We start from the raw sequence: 20,202 nt of genomic DNA, 5'->3' as shown, positions 1-20,202 counted from the left end.
ATCTTATCTGACACCTCTCCCAGGACTTGGTGTCTCTGGTGAGAGTCTCTGGGGGAGGGGCCGTTGCCCCAGGCACACAGTCACAATGGGACCTGAGTTACTCATTCACCAAATTTCATACCTCAGCCGGAAGACCTTTAGCCTCCGGCAGGTTCCATCTAAGCAGAGGTGACCTGGTAAGTGTTCACAGGGGTGGGGAGAGGAAGGGGGGAGACAAGATGGTCTGAAGAAAGACAGTTGGGGGGAGCATACGGGGTATGGTGTACAGAGACCCAGAGAGACAGGGACAGAGAAAGGGGGACGGAGACCCAGAGAGGGCCAGAGACAGAGAGGCAGAGGAACAGAGACAAGAGAAGGGGACAGAAAGAGCCAGAGAGAGAGGAGGACAGAAACAAAGAGACGGAGACAGACACAGAGGAGGTAGAGAGAGCCAGAGAGGAGACAATCGTGACTCTCTGAGTGAACTTAATCTCTGTAATCCCCTTTTCTGATTGCTCTTGTGTCTAAATCTACTGTGAATCTTTAAAAAAAAAATTTTTTAATGGAGTTACTGAGGATTGAACTGAGGATCTCGTGCATGCTAAGCAAGCACTCTTACCACTGAACTATACTCACCCCCCTTTTTTCTTTTTTTACTGTGCCTTTTTCTAAGCTTGGCATCTTTCCACCCCCTACCCTCTCCTGGAGGGTCCCACCCAGGTACAGGGCCAGACCTCAGAGCTCCTCCTCCTCTTCCAGCCCCTCCTGGCACACCCTGTCAGCCTCCTGCCCGTCCCTCCTCTCTGGCCACACCGCACAAGCTCAGGCCTCATCTGGAGTCTCCTTGGACCTTCTCTCTAGCCTCCTCAGTCTTCCAAACCCCAGGAGCTTCCCCAAAAGGCTCCAGAACCCTCCCCTCCTTTCTAGTCCTCCCGAGGTCTGCACCCCCATCCCTCCTCCCCCATTTCTCCACCTCAGTACATGTGCAAGTTCCTGTGTTCCCATATGGTGGAAGCTTCCAGGCCCTAGTTCCTGGAGGTCCAGGAGGCTTTCTCTGCACCCTGCTGCCCTGATCTCTAACCACCACCACCCGCCCCTGCCTACACCCCCCATCCCAGGCCCCAGGCTCCTCTGCTGGGCTTGGGCCTTGCCCAGTCCTTCCTCCAACACAGCACTCTAGGCTGCGACACATAACACATGTGATCTCAAGTTGCCCCCATCCCCCTCAGGACTGTGGGCTCTTTGCAGGCAGGGCTGGGACCTAAACTCATCACTGACCCAAAGAGGGCACCAAGGGCCCTCAGAAAAAACATGTGTCAGCACATGAAGACTGGTCTCCTGCAACAACCAAGGAGTGGCCCCAGTGACTCAGACTCATGTGTGGCCCGAAAGAGGTTTATTGCCCACCCCAGACCACTTCTCCCCATCCCACCCCACCCCACCCCAATAATTACAAAAGTAAGAAAAATGCCCATGGCCCCAAGTCCCCCCTCCCCCAGAAAAAAGCCATAATTTATGCAGAAAAGACACAGTCCAAGGCTGCTGGTGGCTTCAGCCCATCTTCTTCCAGATGGTGAGTGAGGCGGTGAGCACTCCGGCCACGAAGATGGTCACTGTCTGCCACGTGGGTGTCCCAAAGTAGGAGAGGAGGCCGTCCTGGGGACAGGGACATTGGGCACTTCAGCATCTTGGCCAAGGGATAGCCCCTGGGCCGGCACATGAGGCATCAGGGAGGGAGAGGGGCAGGGAGAGGTCAGAGGGCAGGAGTGGGGGAAAGGGCCTAAGATTAATGGGTACTAAAGACTTGGAGTCAAAGAGTTATCATAGAATTTGATAACTGCAGGGAGGGCAGAAGGCACTAGTCCAGTCTGGGGTCACTGGAAGGTCAGAGATCACCAGGAGGTCAGGGGTCACAGAGAGGTCAACAGAGATTAGATGAATCAAGAGTTGATCAGATACACAAGAAAACGCATTATAGAGCACATCTGATGATTTGAAAGTGGGGAATGGGCCTCCACTGTGGTGGGCTCAGGAAGGCCCAGGGATCCCAGAGGACTGGGGGACGGGATGGCGTTAGGGGCCTCACCCAACCACCCTGGTCCTGGATCCAGCCCAGCAGCCGCTCTCGAAGGAAGTCCAGTGTCCAGCGCATGATTGTCCTGATCAGTTCAGGCACCTTGGTGCACAGGGCCTGCAGGGAGCGGGGTGGGCCTTAGGGACCAAGCCTTGTCCTCACTGTCTGGGGACAGTGGCCCCAAGCTTCATTTCTCAACTCTCTGTCTCCCCTTCTGCCCTTCTGCAGTCTCTTTCCCACTCACAGTCAGAATGAGCTTCATAAATCATAAGCTGGATCTCATCACTGTCAATTGCCATGCTCACAAACCTTCTGTGGCTCCCCAGTACCTCTGGGATAAGCATCAAAAGCGTAACTTGGCCCACAAGGCCCTGTGTGAAGGTTCTGACCTGATCCAGTTTTCTGCTGCTTTTCTGTACCTCGTTACCCTTCTTCCATATCTTCATTCCCACCAAATTCTTTCCCTGCTTCAGGATCTTTGCACATGCTGGTTCTTTCGCCACAACCAAGGGAATTTTCATTCATCCCTCCAAGCTCAGGTCTAATGTCACTTCCCAGATAAGGCTTCTGACCTTCAGACCATACCTATGACCTGCTCTTCAACTCCCTAAGCTTCCCTTCCCACCTTTTATCTGTCTGCTTCTCACCTGTTGTCCCCAGCTCCACATTCAGCCCTGCCATCACCCTGATTGCTGTCCCCCTCACCTCCAACCCCATCAGCCCAGTCTTGCAAACACATCAAGAAATCGACTTCCCCACATCCACTGCTACTACCTGAGTCCAGGTCAGTCCTTTGCCAGTATGATTAGTGGTACCCAGCATCCCAGTTTTTGCCCTTGTCCCCCCAAATCCCTTTTTCTACCCACTGGAGGCAAAACAATATTGTGGAGCTTCCCCTCCCCCAATATTTGATCATGAGAATCTTCAGAGAGAAAATTTTTAAAATTTCACAGTGAACTGGCATATACACACAACCTAGATTCTACAATTAACATTTTGTCATACTTGCTAGAAAATATTTTTATAAATCAGGTCACCTCACTCTCTTGTTTAAAGCCAGCCAGTCACTCCTAACTCTCTGAGTAAAGCTAGGCTTTGCAATGGCCCACGACACCCCTCAGTCTACCCTCATCTCTCACCTTATCCGCCTTCTCACTCTGTTCTAACCATATGGGCTGCCTCATTGTCCTCAACACACCAGACTTGGTCCTACCTCAGGGCTTTTGCATTTGCCGTGCCCTCTCCCAGATGCCTTTTCCCTCATCCTTACACATCACTGAATCTATCTTGTTATTCCAACTTTGGCTGTAATGTCACCTCTTCTTAGAAGTCTTTCCTGACCATGGTGCACAATCACATGACTCTAGTTTATTTCACTTAACAGGCACTGTGCATTGTGGGCCCCATGAGAGTAGGGACCTAGCCTGTTCTGTCCGGTGCTATGTCCTGGGTGCCAAGTATAGGTCACACACATCATAGCCCCAATAAATGTTTGTTGAATGAATAAATGAAAGAAAAAGCAGATAACTGGCCCACAGCTGTCTCTCTCCGTTCCCTCTGTGGTTACAGGGCTGCCACAAGGGTTGACCTTGCAACTCCCAGGTCCTTGTGGGTCCGAAGGGAGCCTCCTGGAGCTCACAGCCTTGCAGCTGCCCACCTTGAGCACCAGTTTTCTGGCAAAGTAGAAAAGGGCTACAACCCGGCCCCAGTTGAAGGGAGCCTCCTGGAGCTCACAGCCCTGCAGCTGCCCACCTTGAGCACCAGTTTGCTGGCAAAGTAGAAAAGGGCTACAACCCGGCCCCAGTTGAAGTTGCCGTCAGAAAACATTTCGGCCGCCACTCGGAAAAAGACCTCTCGGGGGGAGTCTGTGTCCACAGCCGCGATCATCCTGCAGGAGAGAGGAGAGCCGGTGCTGGGGAGGAAGGATCAGGCAGAGTGTGGAAACTCTGGCGTCCACTCCATACCAAAGATAAGGAAACTGAGGCCTGAGCCAGGCTCAAATGAATGGCAGGAGGCCATCATGGGGAAAAGGGACAAGATGGACATTTAGGGCATTGGGAGAAATGACTCCCTGAAGGAGGGTTTCAAGATCCTAGGAGAGGGGAGGGCTAGGGGTCCAGAGTGCTGACTTGAGTGCTGGGGCCCTACACCCCAGGTCTGAGGGGAAAGGGGGCTGTGGGCCTGGACTCCAGGCTCCCAGGGGAGCTGGGACTCCTGGGTACTGATGGAGAAGGGGGACACTGTCCTGACTCCTGGGTCCCAGGGGCCACACCTCTGCAACTCCATGTTACTGTCGAGTTCATCTCCGATGCGCTTGAGACACTCGCTCAGCTTCTTGGTGGACGCATCCTGGGGAATCTGCTCCAGGCCCAGCTCAGGTGTCTCTCCCCCCATTCGCCCTGCTCGATCCTGGATGAAACTAAGAGTGGGAATGGAGTTGTGGGGGGGGGGGGGTGCAGAATCAGAATGGGGCATCACTCCTTAAATCCGCTCCGCAATAATGAGACCTCAAACTCACCCCTGAAGCAAAAGGGCCCCTGTCTTCATGATCTGCTCAGAGCTGGTGGGCCCTAGAGGAGAAAGGAGGGAAGAAGTGCCTGGACTCCTGGGTTCTAAGGGATTCAGGGAAGCGGTAAGGCTCATGATCCCTGAGGGAGGACAACACTAGGGGGCCCTGCACTTCTGGGTCCCTGGCAGATAAAGTGACTGGGGACCTGGGCAATTGAGTGCCTGATGCAGAAAGAGGCAGGGGTCCTGGGCCTCTATCTTTCATTCTTCCGGGGGAGGATGTTGAAGAAACACTTCATGCATCCAGACCCCTGGCCTGAGGGGACAGAGGGGAGACCCGCCCCTCCCACCAGGAAGTGGTGCCGGCAACAAGCCCGGGCCTGCCCGGGGGCTTGGATTCTGGGGTTCTCTAGCCTCTCGGGTATCCAAGAGCTCCAGACTGGAAGGGATTGGGACGCGGAGGCCAGAGAGCCGGGGACCCCCGGGGAGGGAGGGGGTGGAGGCTGGCAGCTCCGGATCCGGGAGTTTCTGCCCCGGAGTGCTTGGAGATCGCACGGCCCCAGACCGGCAGGAGGGATGGGGGGGCGGGGGTCGGCCGGCGAGGGGCTCGCCCTCCTCCCGCCCGTCCGCCTCCCGCCTCACCCCCGCCTCTGGGTTGCTCCCCGGACCCGTCCATCACCGCCGCTCCCGCCGCCGCCTCTCGCCGGGTCCGCCCGGGCGGCCGCAGCGCGCCCCTGGTCACGTGAGCGCCCCGCTGCGCGTGCGTCCTCTCACGTGAGCGCCCCGCAAAATGGCCGCCGCGCGCCGCTGCCCCGCAGGGCCGCCCGCACCTGTGCCACCTGCTCGGGGGAGGCTTGGCTCGTATCACGTGATTGTCCAGTCGGCACTTCCCTTTAGGACCTGGTCGTGGCGCCATTCCGCCGGCTACACGTTCAATCGCAGCTATAATTTTTAGTCAGGTATTCAGTCCTGCGGTATTTTCAGAAGTTTGAAAATATTGAGCCCTTGAGCCCTTCCCGGGGCAGAAAGAACTTAAGAGTTAAAAAAGTGGCAAAACTTATCCATGGTGATAGATCGGCAGGGTGTGGACAGGGAGGGGCTCCAAGAGAGGCTTCTAGGGTGCCCGAAATACGCTATATCTTGATCTGGGTGGAGATTATTTGGGCATACACATGTTAAAAATTAATTGAGATGTACACACAAGACGTGTACTTTATGAAAAGCATTATATCTCCTTTAAAAATAAAATAGTAAGAAAAAACGCTCAGATTTAGAAAAATAGGCTGGGGTCAGATGATGAATTGTTTGGGCATGTAAGAGAAGGGAATCTATGGCCCAAGGGTGGCTGGAAGCCATGCAATTGAAGATTATAGGTGTCTTAGTCCCTCAGCCTAATACCACCAGGAACATAGTCAGACAGTCAAGTTTATTGATCCCTTGAGATGATGGAGACCACACAACAGAGAAATCATGGAGCATCTTGACAAAGGAAAAGGTATAGTTATGATAGGATTTGGAGGAAGAGAGGAGTTTAAGTTTAGACAACTAAATGATAGGCTTAAAGCAAAGCAGGGTCAACATCAAGTGTGGACAGTGAAGGGGACCAGGGTCTTTTATCCTTGAAAACTACAATGAATGTAGATGTGGAGTGTTGGGTCCAGAAATCCTTTGCTCTGCACCTGGGTTGAAAATTGAGGCTGCTACTCTGTATCAAATGACTTAGATCCTACAAACAAGAGGGGATGTATCATTTTTACTGATAGAATTTCCAACATTTGATGATTTTAAAGAACAATATTTCTCTGTAAGTGAGAAAGTATGTCCTTGAGAGAAAGAGTGTTTCCTATTAATCTTGAAGCTGGCTTTGTGTCTGTTAGTCCAGCCCAATGAATTAGCCCTTCCTCCCTCCCTTCCAGTTACAGAAAAGGAAGAAGGGACTTTTAATGCAGACATGGACCTCTCAAAAGTACAGCTGTTGAGTAGAGGGGAGAAAATTTTGAGATAATTCTGAAGTTAAAATTGTTTGTAATAATAAAGATGCTATATCAGCATCTGTGAGGCCCACCTTCAAGATGGGCTCCAAAGATTCTCACCTCCAGGTACATATGCCCCTGTGTGTCATCCTTTCCTACAATGAATAGGGCTGACCAGTGTGATTAACAGGATGCTGTGGAATGACAGAGTGTAACTTCCAAGGTTAGACCATAAAAGTCACTACAGCTTCACCCTGGCTCGCTCCTGGATCACTCGCTTTAGAGGAGGCAGCTGCCATATTTTGAGGACATGCAAACAATCATGCTCTGGAGAACACACATGTGGAGGAACCAAGTCCTCCAGCCATCTGAATGAGCCACTTTGGAAGCACAGCCTCCAGCCCCAGTCAAGCCTTCAGATGACAGCTGTCCCCATCAGCATTCTGACTGCAGCTTTATGAGAGATCCTAAGCCAGAACTACCCAGCTAAGCCACTTGTGGATTTCCAACCCCCAGAAATTGTGTGAGATAGTAGTAAATGTTTATTGTTGCTCTAAGCTGCTAAATTTGGGGCTAGTCTGTTACACAGCAATAGATAACCAATACATCTAGGATAATTATGGCCTGTTTACAGATGAGGAAATCAAAGCTCAGAGAGGGAGATAGATGTGCCAAAATTGTCTGGTCTTCATGGGTGCTCCTAAGAGTTTGTATGAGGCTCCAGCTTGACCTGTGTCACTTGGATGGGGCTTTCTTACGCAGCCCCACTCATAGGCTCCAGCCTTCTGTCCCTCTCCTCCAGCTCATCCCCAACATGGACCTAGAAGGGTCTTTTCATATCCAGAGCTGACCCTGGCCCTCCCCTACTCACAGCTCTCCTATGGTAATTACAAATTTCTCTTGCACATTACTTTAAGACAATGAATCTAGTAGAATTTGTTATTTATTGTACACGCAAAGGGAAAAGGGAGAAAATGATATAGTAAGACTCTTCTAATAAAGGAAAATATAATGTATGGGTATTTTAAAGTTACAGATGTATATTACAAGATGGAAGTTATAGGTGGGGCCTGTGTGTGGCTTACTTAGGTCCTCTGCTTTGCATTCTTCCACAAGGCTATAAAAAAAAATATGTTGACTGGGGTTCTGGTCCCATCCAGTGACTCACCTGGGGAAGGATCCATTTCCAAGCCCATGGTTGTTGTATATACATGGTTTGGGGGAAGATTCAGTTCCTTGAGAGATCCTGGACTGAGGGCCTCCATTCCTTGCTGGATGTTGGCTTCAGGCTACTCTCCTTTCTTTATCTTGGGACCTCTTCATAGCATAGCTCACAACATGACAGGTAGCTTCATCAAAGTGAGCAAGCAAGACTAAAGTCATAGCCTATTATAACCTAGCCTTGAAAGGGACATCCCATCCCCTTTGCCATGAACGGCAGGTCACTAAATCCAGCACACTCACAGGAGAGGGGATTACACAAGGACATGAATACCAGGAGGTGGAGGTCTTTGAGAGCCATTTTAGAAACCATTTACATGCCAGGAAAGGAAGAACCTTCATACACCAAGGAAGGGCAGCAAAAGAAAGGGATAATGTATCATAAATGCTAAGTTATTCAGGAGCAGAGGGCCCTGGTGGCTGATTTAGAAAAGTTTCTGGAATGAAAAATGGGTAGGATTTCTCCTTAGATTTATTAAAAATGACTCCATCTCTCACATTGTAAAAGTTATACCAGATGTTCTGGTTTGCTATTGCCGTGTGACAAATCAGCCCCAAGATTAGTGGCTTAAAACAACAATTATCTAATTATCTTTGATAGGCCTGTGGGTAATAAAACTGGGAAAGGCTCTCTGGGCAGTTCTAGCCTGGAGTCACTCCGTGTTTGCTGTCAGACAGTGGCTGGAGCTAGAAGAGCAGAGAGGCTAGAGGGTGTCAGGACCTGATGGAGCTGTCTCTATTTTCATGGCGCCTCAAGGCTTTCCGTGTGGTTTCTTTGTGTAGGATAGTTTGAGCTTCTTTACAGCTTGGTGGCTTCAGGGCAGTTGAATTCCTTGCCTGATAGCTGAAGTTTTGGAATATTTCAGCTAAGAAAGAAGAAATTGCATTGCCTTTCCTGATTTGATCTCAGAAGTCATGCAGCGTCACTTCTGCTGTGTTGCAACAGCCACACGTGAGCCATGAGCCCATTCAACTTCAGGGGAAGGGGAAGGAGACTCTGCTTTTTAATGGGGGAAGTGAGGGCATAGGAGATATCTTTGGAAAATATAAGGTAGCACACTAATTCAGTTGCTTTAGCAAAGACTAATGTAACAGTGGCTTAAATAACACAGAAGTTTATTTCCCTCTCATGTAATAGCCCAAGAATAAGCAATCCTAAGTGATATTATCAGTGAGTAAAATTCCACAGTATCAGGGACTACGATGGTTAATTTTATGTAGCAACTTGACTGGACCACAGGGTGCCCAGATATTTGGTCTAACATTATTCTGGGTGTTTCTGTGAGGGTGTTTTTGCATGAGATCAATATTAAATCGGCAGATTTAGTAAAGCAGATTGCACAAAAGGCCTGAACAGAACAAAAAGTCTCTGAATAAGAAGAAATTCTTTATGATTGACTCCCTCAGAAGTAGGATATCAGCTTTCTTCCTGCCTTCTGACTCAAACTGAAACATTGGCTCTACCTGGGTCTTGATCTGCCAGCCTTTAGACAACAACCACACCATCTTCTCTCCTGGTACTCAGGCCTTCAGACTTGGACTGGAACTAAATGTCGGCTCTCCTGGGTCTCCAGTTTGCCAGTTCATCCCAAAGATCTTGGGGGCATGCCTACCTCCATAATCATGTCTTTCCTCTAACCTTCTAGCTTGTTGCCCCACCATTCACAACACAAGGCTTCCATCCTATAGTGGAAGATGTACACCGCAATGTCCAACACCCCATCCCCTGTACAGTAGCAGGAAGGGAGAGGTTGAAAGGGATGTCAAGTTCCTTGCCTTTGAAGGCTATGCTATAATTCAGATGCTGCATGCATCTCATTGGCCAGAAGCCATTCAACATGGCAAGAAGCTAGTTGCAGGGGGGCCTGGGAAATGTAGTCATTAGCTGTGCAGCCATGTGTCCAGTGAAACTTTCCTATCATAGGTGAATAATTATTAAGGGGACATCTAGGCATCTCTGCCACACAATTAAATGACTGAACCCAAGCAAGCCAAGGACAGAAACTAATGTGGTTATAGCCGAATGATGTGTAATGGGACTTGGAATAAGCAAACAGTAGAAAACTCATTTGGCTGATGTCTTCTCTCTCAATATTCTCAAATTTCTACCAAATTACTGATTTTCCCAGAGTGAGAGTTATTAGTGTCATATACCCAATATATCCATCTCCATCTGTAGAATTGAACTTCCCGGACTCTGTGGTTCATTCAGGTCACATGACTAGGTTGAGCTAACAAATTCTAAGAGGTTATGTATATCAGTTTTGTGTCAGAGCCTTTAAGTATTGGTATAAGAGCTTTCAGGGTGTTCTTTCCTTGGCCACATTGATCTGCAGGATTCCAGATGGTGATGGCTTTATCAGCCTGGGTCTCAGACATATACAGACCAGAACACAAGTGAGGAAGAAACTTTGTTATGCTAAGCTAAGATTTGGGGGTTGTTTGTTACTACAGCTTAACCTAACCTATACTCACGACTGTAGAAAAATATGAAAGTTATATTTTTCCTAGAGCACAGAGTTAACCCTAATCGGTTGACCAAGCACCTGCATATAGACCCCCTTCAACTGCTTGTAATTTCGGTGGGAATGACCTCCTACCTCTGCCACACAGAGGTAAACATTTCTTTTGAAATGACTCTCTATACCTTAATGGAGGCCTTACCTCAAAGTAAAGGGCTATCAGCTACCATCTGTTGAGAATCTACTGCGTGCTGGGGCCTGTTCATAAACCATCCTATTTAATACTCACCAGAGAGGGGTTTGTATGGTATCTCCCCTTTACTAATGAGGAGACAAAGGCAGAGAGAGGCTGGGGAGAGTTCAGTTAGGGACACCTCCTACCCACACACAATTCCCTGCCCCAGGGCACACGGGCTGAGGAAGGCAACCGTGGATCTGTCCACAGGTGTCTGCTCCAGGAGCTTGTGAGCAATGTGGTCCTGATCCCACCTTCCTCCCCCTCCCCACATCCTTCCACCCAGTTTATTCTCTAGTGACCCGTTTGATGGTGGGCTCTCTCCAGCTCCCACCAAACCACCACCACCAAGATCTCTGTGGAAACCATGTGTTTCTTTATTCAGGGCGTACATTAATGTTTGTCTTGGGGGAAGGTGATTCCAATGGCCTTCCTCACCTCGTCAAGGATGTCAGCCAGGAGCTCACTTTCCGCCAGAGGAATCACAGGACTTTCCTTCAGGCCTGAGGGAGAGTGCAGTTAGAGACCCCTCCTGCTCACATCCCCAAAACCCAAAGAACTATAATTCCCAGAATCCCATGAGGCACAGTAATACTGGTTCAGGCATATGGATGCCCCAGAGGGGTGCTGGGAGATGTAGTTTTAAACAGCTGCTTGAGTGGCAGAGGGATGGGGAGGATACCCACCTCCCCTACCAGGCTTACCCTGCCACCCTGTCACTCTCCCACAGCTGTCCTCCACATCCTTACCCTTCTGTAGGCATTCCCGGACATGCTTGGCTTCATAAATCATGCCCATTCCATTCGTAAAATTGAACTCCTTGTCTGGGGCTGGGGGCAGTGGAAACTCCTTATGCTCCCCCTTCACCACCAGCTCTGTCGGGCACCAGCAGGGGCTGAGGATCTGAGGAGAGATAACAGGTGGCCCTACTGCCCTCACCAACAGGGCTGCTGGGGCTCCCGCTTGGGGATGCTCAGGACCTTCCCTCTCACACCTGGTGGCTAAGGGCTGATCTCCCTCCATCCTCAGGGAGGTTTGGGCCCCCCTCCTCACCCCCACCCCTGCTCTGGCTGCTGGGGGACTGTTCCTCAGCAGCACAGATGCCGCACCAGATGCCTATCTTGTTGTTTGTTTCCCCAGGAACAAATCCTTCTTTAACCCCATGCTCAGGCCTTGTGAAGATGGCTTAGCGAATCCCCCCCTTTTTTTTTAAATTATAAGTTCGACTGCACATACACATTATATTGCATGTAAATACATATATACAGTATACCGCACGTTTTTAGGTTACATATATGTACTAATTATTGTTCCTAAGAACAGATTAGATCTTTAGCTTTTTAATTATCAAATCCCTTTTGCAAGGAAGAGGCTTAGACAACCCAGTACCTTCTCATCCATTAGGAGACTTTTTTTTTTTTTTTTTTTTTTTTTTTTTTGCCAAAGAGCCCTGGGAAGCCTAAACTAATTCAATATCTAAGTCTAAATGAAAATGTAAACAGAGGTGCAGCTGGGTCAAGGTCCAAATTCTACAGTCCAAGATTGGGGCAAGATCCAAATTCTTCTGCTGAGAATAGAATTTCTTTTTAGCAACAGGGCTCCAGGAAGCCCGACGAAGCTGTTCTTTGATAACGCCCGTATCCTGTCCTGAAAGCAATTTGAGAGGTTAAAGCTGCTCTCTGAGGGTGGTTTCAACTTGGGCCTAAGGACTTTTGAAAGACCAATGGGTTCACCCTCAGGATGGAGCCTGGAGATCCAGACCCCATCCCATGACCTGGTGATTAAGGATGGATCCCTGAGCAGTGGTGTGGGAAAAGGCTGGTTCAGTCCATATCCAGCTCCAGAAGCAACAACAGGCCTACCCCTCTTGCTAAGGGCCATGGTTCCTGGGACTTGGGCCCAGCCCAGCCCGGCCGATCGTGCCTCACCTGGGCCAAGCCCTTGGTACCGCTCACAGAGACCATATTGGAGAGCGGGGCAGTGATGCTGCAGGTGAAGCTGCCGTGGACCCCTCCTGGGTACTGGAGTAGCACACTGACAGTGTCATCCACACCTGGAGGAAGGACACAGGACAGGGGCAAGCATGGCCTCAAATCTTGCCTGTGGTACCTTGGGTAAGAGATCTCATCTCTAACATGGCAATGAAAGAGACCAAAGCAGTGATGTGTGCTCCCACACAGGTGAGCCCTGAAAACACTTACACTAAATCAAAAAAGCCAAACATGAGTGGTCCCACAGTGTAGGAGTCCATTTGTGTGAAATGTCTGCTGTTTGCAAATCCATAGAGCCAGAAAGTAGATTTGTGCTTGTTTAGGGCCCAGGGCAATAGGAGAATTGGGTGTGGGTTATTTTTTTTTTTTTTTGAGTAATGAAAATATTCTAAAATTGATTGTGCTGATGTATAACTGTGACTAGACTAAAGCCACAGAATTAGACACTTTAAAGGAATAAATTGTATGGCATGTGACATATCTCAGTAAGTCTATTATCAAAATAAATAAATAAATAAACAAAAATATGCTAAAAAAAAAAAGAGAGAGAGAGAGGGAGACTTCACCTCTCTGAGCCTCAGTTTCCTCTTCTGTAAATATCTGTTGTGCAGGTTTGTGAGACTCAAGTATCCTCATATCCAAAATGGGGATATTCATGGAACCTGCCTCATAGGGCCATTACAAAGTATTACATTAAATGAGATAAAATGTCCAAAAGCACTTAGAAGGCTATTTAGATTACAATAAGTGATATACATGCATCAGTTAAAAATTACATTGGGGGTGGGAGATATAGCTCAGTGGTAGAGCGCATGCTTAGCATGCACGAGGTCCTGGGTTCAATTCCCAGAACTTCCATAAAAAATCAAAACACAAACAAAAACTCTTAAAAATTAGATTAAAGTACTAGCCTGGTCTTGGAACACATCAGGCAGGTCACAGATGGAGGAATTTACTGACCTAGTTCTCTTTGATTTCGGGTAAGTTCAAGTTCTTATCCTGGATCTGCTGTGTGAGCCTGGGTAAGTCACTACCTCTCTCTGCACCTAAGGTTCCTCATCTGTAAAATGGGGACAACCTTCATAGATCAGAAAGATCATTTGTATAATAACCCTAATGTCGAGGTAGCACTTGAAAAGTGGGATCTGTTGTTACAGCTACTATTTAGCCTAGGAATTGGCCAGATGCTAGACTGAGACAGTTTTTTCTAAAGAGCGAGTATTATTTTCCTGGTTGTTCATTGCCTTCTGTGGTACTGCTTGCAACGCTGGCCGCAGTAATTCCTCTCATTCCTCTATGAATGCCCCTTTGCAGGTACTCCTTCCATCCTCCTAAGAGGTATAATCTATTTGCCCTCCTCAAAATCTGAGCTGACTTTGGGCCATGGAACAGTAGTAAATATGATACAAGCCAAAGTTTGAGAAGTGCTTGCACATTGGGGTGTTTTTGCTACGCCTGCAACTCTGAGCCCACAATGTGAATGAGCCTGAACTAGCCAGCTGGAGAGGCCACGTGGAAGAGAACCAAGACTCTCCACACAGTAGCCAACACCTGTAAGACATAGTGAGGCCATCCTAGACCATCCAGCGCCAGTCAAACAGCCAGTTGAGTGCAGCTGCACGTCGAAGACCAGCAGAAGAACCACCTAAGCTGAGCGCAGCCCAAACTGCCAATCCACAGAATCACAAACTAATAAATAATCATTATTGGAGGTCATTACGTTCTAGGGTAGTTTGTTATGCAGCAAAGGCTGATGGAGACAAATTGAAAAATTAACCACCATTTATATTTAGTAACTGCTTACAATTTGCCTCAATAGTTATTTCATTAACTCCTTCTGACAACCCTATTTGTGACATTTTACCAGGAACTAATTAAGACTCAAAGATGTTGTGTCCTTTGGCTAACATCACACAGCAAGGTCCCAGCACGAAGCCTGCCCACCCTCTTAACTCTGATCCTCTTTTGATTTCATACAGGAAGTTCCTCCAGCTGTCTAACTTGATTCTCATGGGCTAGGAGACTTAGTCCCAGAGCAGTGCTTCCAGGAAGAGAGGACCACTCCTATCACCATTATATCATTCAGGATAGACCATACCTGTTTCATAGTGCCTTCCCACAGCTGAAATCTTCTCTGGCTTCTGCCCACCAAAGACCATGGAGATGAACTGGAGGCAGTAGATGCCAAGGTCCAACAAGCCACCTCCAGCCTGGGCCCAGTCTATGCTCCGAGGTACATTGGTGAGATTCTTTCCAAATTCTGCCCGAATCACTCGAAGGTCCCCCAGGGTTCCCTGGGCCAAAACAGATCTCAGAGCCTCTACGGCAGGAAAGAAGCGGGTCCAGATGGCCTGTGGACCACAGAGGGAAGAAAGCAGGATGTGGAAAGGGAAGGCAAAGGGTCAAGACCCAGGAGTTAACCAACCAGTTCTTCTCCCTTCAAGGATCCAATCTTGATGGGGTACCCGCTGCTCCAAACAAGATCCCTCCCTCTTCCTTCCACAGCCTGTTAGTCCTCCAGTTGTGTGGTCCTGACTCTCTCTGCCCTCTTCTCTCCTCTCCGTTCCCATCTGGCCCTGTCCTTTCTCATCTGGACTAAAATGGGGATATTCATGGAACCTGCCTCATAGGGCCATTACAAAGTATTACATTAAATGAGATAAAATGTCAATTACACCAGGCTCCCAATGTGATGGGCTGAATTGTGCCGTCCCCCACCAAGTTCATGTTGAGGTCCTAACCACTCCCCCAGTACCTCCCAATGTGAGTGTATTTGGAGACAGGCTTTTAAAAGAGGTAATTAACTTTAAATGAGGTCAGTGAGGTGGGTCTTCATTCAGTCAGACTAGTGTCCTTATAAGAGGGGGAAATTAGGACACATTCACAGAGGGAGGACCAAGTGAAGACACAGGGAGAAGACGGCCATCTACAAGCCAAGGAGAGAAGCCTCAGGAGGAACCAACCCTGCTGACACCTTGATCTCAGACTTCTAGCCTCCAGAAGTTTGAGAAAATAAACCTCTGTTGTTTAAGCCACTCCATCCGTGGTGGCACTTTGTTATGGCAGCCCTAACACACTAACACACCGAGTTTCCCTGCTCCTGTCTGTTCCCTACATGACCTGGAAGGAGCTTTCCTTCCAGAGCTGACTCTGTCTCACCCCTGCCCAATACTCTTCTAATGCTCCCCTTTGCCTAATATCAGCCCCAGTGTATTTGGTATACGTTATGAGCAAGACAGTATGTACAGGCTTTGTATAATTAGTCCTCCCAACATCCCTCCCATGTAGCTATCATGTCCATTTTATAGATGAGAAAACTGAGGCCCAGTTAAATCAGATTTCCTGTCCAAGGCACAGAGCCAGGAACTGGAGGACTGGAGTCTAGAGTGCTCTGATTCTCAAGCCAGAAATCTTGACCTGTCCAAGATATATTTCATACTAAATACATGAAATCTGCCCATTCTTATTTTCTTTAAGTCTTAACTCTGCTTTCCCCATCTGGCATATTTATCTAGGCAACTGATATTTCCTTTAAGGCATAGGTCAGTCCCTACCCACAGGAAACCTCCTTGACCATCACCCAGGCTGAGCCAGGGCCTCTGTGCTCCATCAACTGCTCAGTCCTATGTCCATGAAGTCCATGCAACTGGTAATAGAGATTGCCCATTTCCATGATCATAACGGACCTTGAGTTCCTGCAAAAGTGAGTCTTAAACATTATGAGTCCCAAGTTCCTAGGGTTGGATCTGGCACACATTAGGTGCCAATAAAAATGAGGAGGCGATAAACTCAGAATTTTGGCACTGACAGGACACAGTGAGCACCAGAAGGCGCTGAGTAACATAATGAATCTTGACTACTTGTTGGGCACATAGACCTTTGCAGACTGGGAAGCTCAGCAATGCTGGGCATATGACACCTAGATAGGATGTGGAGAAGTTAAGAGGCAGCTATAGCGACTACTGGCAGAACCTACAGCAAAGTATTTATGAACCTAATACTCCTTAACATGAAAATAGCTTCCAGGGGTCATCTGGTGGCCATCTTTACTGCTGGCACTATCCATTGCTGTTTGGTGGCCATTTTAATTACTGGCAATCTGTGCGAAATCAAAGACCCCTGTAGGTAGGCAAGTCTGATAAGGGCAAAAACAGAGGCAGCTTGACATCGAGGGTTGGTAGGGGTTCCTTGGTACTTCTGACCTCTATCACTGGAAATCCACCCAAACTAAGCCCATTGCTATTTTGTGCCACTTTTTCTTACTGGCATCTTCTTCTGAAAGGCTGACAAAGGATCTTTCAGGCGGCCATGTTTGCTAAGAGCCCAAAGCAGTGGCTTCCAGCTATGGGAGATGTTGCCAGTAGTTTCCATGGCGTAGCGCAACTACCTCCTGACAAACGGCAAAGACCTGGGTTCATTTTGTGGCCATCTTAACTCTTGGAAACCCCATCCCCCTTATGTTCCTCCAAAAATGTCCACCAGCCACCATGTTTAATAATGGCAAGTAGTGCTGCGATGGATGTTGGAAGGACCCCCTCCGCCCTCACCTCCATAAGGAAGAGGCCTCGGGACCGGGCCTCTGCAACCATTTCGCGCACTTCCGCGGCGTTCACGCCCATGGGCTTCTCGCACAGCACGGCTTTGCCCGCCGCCAGGCAAAGCAACACCGTTGGCTTGTGCTGGGGGTGCTGGGTGCCAATGTAGGCCACCTCTAGGGTCAGAGGAAAGTCAAGAGATCAGACCTGCCCACCGAGTCCTCCGGGGCCGCCCATAATATAGAAGCCCCGCCCCCAACATCCCAGGACGAAGTCCCACCACAGGAGTCAAACCCTAGCCTCCCATTAGGGCGGAGCTAACGGTTCTCTATCATCACTCTATTTCCTTCAGATTATTTCCAGCCTTGTGAAATTATCGTATTAAATTACTTAAGCCTCACAAGTCCACCAGGAAGTAGAGATTATTCTTTCGCCCGTTTTACAAATGAGGAAACTGAGAAGGCAAGCAAAAGAGGAAAATGCCAATTCAGGCAGCCTGACTCCACCGCCGGGCTGTTGTCCAACTACATTGTCCTGTCTCTCCATCCAGGCAATTCCAGAACGCAGAAGCCCAGGCCACAGGGTTATTTTTAAAGCCTGGAAGGCCTCTCTCAGAAATTCAAACCCTGCCTTTACCGCGGAGGTGTAGCCCCTAATCACAATTTCACGCCAGTTAATTTCAGACCTAACCGGTTCCTACAGCTCCGCCTCCCAGCTCAGAGTCCTTCCAGGGCCCAGAGGGATTGGCTCATCCCCGGGGAGCCTTGCATCTCCTAGGCAGCATCCAGGAGGCAGCGCCCCAGTGGCCCCCCCCCGCAGCCCTCGGGCCACTCACCCACGTTCAGGTCCTTGGCCAGCTCCTCATAGGAGCCATAGGCCTTTGGGATGTCGTGTTTCCGCGCAAACTCCTCCGCCCGGCTCAGGTCACGGGCCGCTACCGCCACCACCTGGAGAGGCGCCAGGGTCAAACATGAGGGGCAGGTGTGGAAGACAGGTGGATGGAAGGAAGGTGATGGAGAAGGCCTCGGCGTAGGGAGAAATTACATCTCCCAAGATGGGAGAGGCGGAATGTGGTCCTGGAGGTTGAAGTGACGGGTGAAGGGGCCGCTGGATAATTGGGTCCTGAGAAAGAGAGATCTGGGGCAAGCAATTATTAAACCCCCTAGTATCTAAATTTCTTCTTTTCACAGCAGGTCAGATTAAGACCCTCCCAAACCTCATGGAACTCGTGTTTAAAAGACAGAAAGGGAGAAAGGAGTAGGGAATTTGAGATTGCTTCACTGCCTTGGGGACTCAGAAGTCCGGAACCCTCCAGAAATTAACATGACATTGTAAACTGACTATACTTAATTAAAAAAAACAAAAACAAATAAAAAGAAGTCCAGAACCCTAGCTCCCTCCTCCCTCAGACCCAGGAGTTCCCTCCCACCCCGCCTCGGCCTGCTCTTCCCTCCGAAGGGAGGGCCGACCTGGTGCTCAGAGCGAGGCAGAGTCCGCAGCACTGTCGTGAAATCGCTGGAGATAAGGCCGACTGACACGATGCCCCAGCGAAGCGCCATCGCTGCAACCCGGAGTCCCAATGGTCCCTATCTTACCCAGGGGGGATTTAAAAAGACCAGATACCCGGCTCACGGGGGCGTGGCCCTTTTCTCCGCCCCCATTGCCCCTATGCCGCTCCTCGTTGGTCTCCGGGCTTTCGCGCCCCTACAGTCCCAATGCAAGGGAGCAGGTTATTTAATTCTAGCGTCCCCATTGGAAGACCGCACCGTTGGCTCCGCCTAATAGGGGTGGACCAGAAACACTTCGTTGCCTCTGGAGACTTATAGCCACGTGACCAAGGGAAGGGGCTTTCTTTTCTTGACAATTTAGGTCCTTGGAACCTGTCCCCTTTCCTCCTTCCCCCCGACTCTGGCTCAGAAAGCCGCGCACCCTTAGGAATTGTCCAGAGGGAGAGAGAGGACAGTAATAGCAAAGATAATTTTTTTTTAGTAATTTTTTACTAATATGTATTAATGACTGACGTTTGCAGAATGTGGTAGCCCAGGCCCCCTGCTCCGCGCTTTGCTTTCTTCGTTGCTAATTTCTCACCACTGAACTGCGAGGAAGGTTCTATTGCGCCCTAATTACAGAGGGAAAAACAGATCCAGAGAGCCATGCTAATTTTTTTTCCGAGGTCTTACAGCCAAGATGCAAAGACCTGCAAATTGGCTGCTTCCGGAGAAACCAGGCTGTGCTGCTTAGAAGCCCTGGAGTCAGCCTGAATCAGGATTCCAAACCCCTCCTTGCCACTTCTTGGTTGAATGCTTTGCACGAGGGATTTCGGTCTCTGAGGCTCACATTTCTATTCTGGAAAACGGAGATCACAATAGCATCTACCTACATAGGGTTAAGAGGATTAACTGAAAGGAGACAGATGGTTTTGATGTCCTCATGGAGGTGTTGGTAAGTCTAGTGGGGTTGTTAGTGTGGGGAACAGCAGCAGAGGGAACAGCATGAGCGAGGGCTCTGAGTTGGGAAAGAGCACTGTATGTTCTAAGACCTGAAAAAAAAAAAAAAAAAAAACCAGAGTGGCTGAGGAAAAAAGATGGTGGAGGAGTGGTGGAGGAGTGTGATGGAAGATGGGGCTGGGTAAGCTAGCCGTGGAGAAGTCTTGGAGGGCCCACAGAGGACACTGCCAAGTGGCAGGAACAAAGGTCTAGTGTGGGTGGCTTCTGATGGAGTCACCCACTGTTGGCATGCCTCTCATATTCATTTTGCAAACATTTTTACTCATGACTTGGCCATGTGCTGGGTGATTCTGGGGGACCCAGAGATGACCCTCATGTCACTCACTGTTTTCCTCTGTGCTTGGCAGAATAACGCCCACTTCCACAGATGTTCACGTCCTATTCACCAGAACCTGTGACTATGTGACCTTACATGGCAAGAGGATCTTTGCAGACATGATTGAGTTAAGGATTTTGAGATGAGGAGATTATCCTGGATTATCTGGTGGGCTCACTATAAATACAAATGTCCTTATGAGAGGGAGGAAGGAATGTCAGAACCAGAGAAAGAGACATGACAACGAAGGAGAGTAAGAGATTTTAAAATGCTACTCTGCTAGCTTCGATGATGGAGGAAGGAGCCACGAGCCAAGGGATGCAGGCGGCTTCCAGAAGCTGGAAAAGCAAGGAAACAGATCCTTCCCTAGAACTTCTAGAAGCACCACAGCCCTGCACACA

General features: G+C 49.1%; 2 protein-coding genes across 4 annotated transcripts; both read right to left on the bottom strand.

The window, feature by feature from the left end:
- Positions 1 to 1,428: 1,428 nt before the first annotated feature.
- On the bottom strand, positions 1,429 to 5,327 carry BAX (BCL2 associated X, apoptosis regulator). Of its 3 annotated transcripts, none has more exons than XM_064489503.1 (6): positions 5,204 to 5,327; positions 4,572 to 4,623; positions 4,326 to 4,472; positions 3,806 to 3,941; positions 2,061 to 2,170; positions 1,429 to 1,685 (listed from the first exon to the last, which is right to left on the bottom strand). In XM_064489503.1, the coding sequence occupies exons 1-6, from the start codon at positions 5,235 to 5,237 to the stop codon at positions 1,493 to 1,495; spliced, it is 672 nt and encodes a 223-aa protein (XP_064345573.1). In that variant the 5' UTR covers positions 5,238 to 5,327; the 3' UTR covers positions 1,429 to 1,492. The 3 variants fall into 3 exon arrangements, with proteins under 3 accessions (XP_064345573.1, XP_064345571.1, XP_064345572.1); XM_064489501.1 differs by having other exon boundaries at positions 1,432 to 1,635; positions 2,066 to 2,170; XM_064489502.1 differs by having other exon boundaries at positions 1,433 to 1,635; positions 2,066 to 2,170; positions 4,326 to 4,462; positions 5,204 to 5,278.
- A 5,480-nt stretch (positions 5,328 to 10,807) lies between these two features.
- Positions 10,808 to 18,680, bottom strand: DHDH (dihydrodiol dehydrogenase). Its single transcript, XM_010996358.3, has 7 exons — positions 18,448 to 18,680; positions 17,814 to 17,925; positions 16,991 to 17,154; positions 14,542 to 14,794; positions 12,381 to 12,505; positions 11,202 to 11,355; positions 10,808 to 10,955 (listed from the first exon to the last, which is right to left on the bottom strand). Exons 1-7 carry the CDS (start codon positions 18,535 to 18,537, stop codon positions 10,846 to 10,848), a joined length of 1,008 nt encoding a protein of 335 aa, XP_010994660.1. The 5' UTR covers positions 18,538 to 18,680; the 3' UTR covers positions 10,808 to 10,845.
- Between the last annotated feature and the right edge of the window lie 1,522 nt (positions 18,681 to 20,202).

This window comes from Camelus dromedarius, chromosome 9 (assembly GCF_036321535.1).
Source record: "Camelus dromedarius isolate mCamDro1 chromosome 9, mCamDro1.pat, whole genome shotgun sequence".
NCBI lineage: Eukaryota > Metazoa > Chordata > Mammalia > Artiodactyla > Camelidae > Camelus > Camelus dromedarius.
The sequence above is the reverse complement of the archived record's forward strand: the minus strand, read 5'-3'. Positions and strand labels throughout refer to the sequence as shown.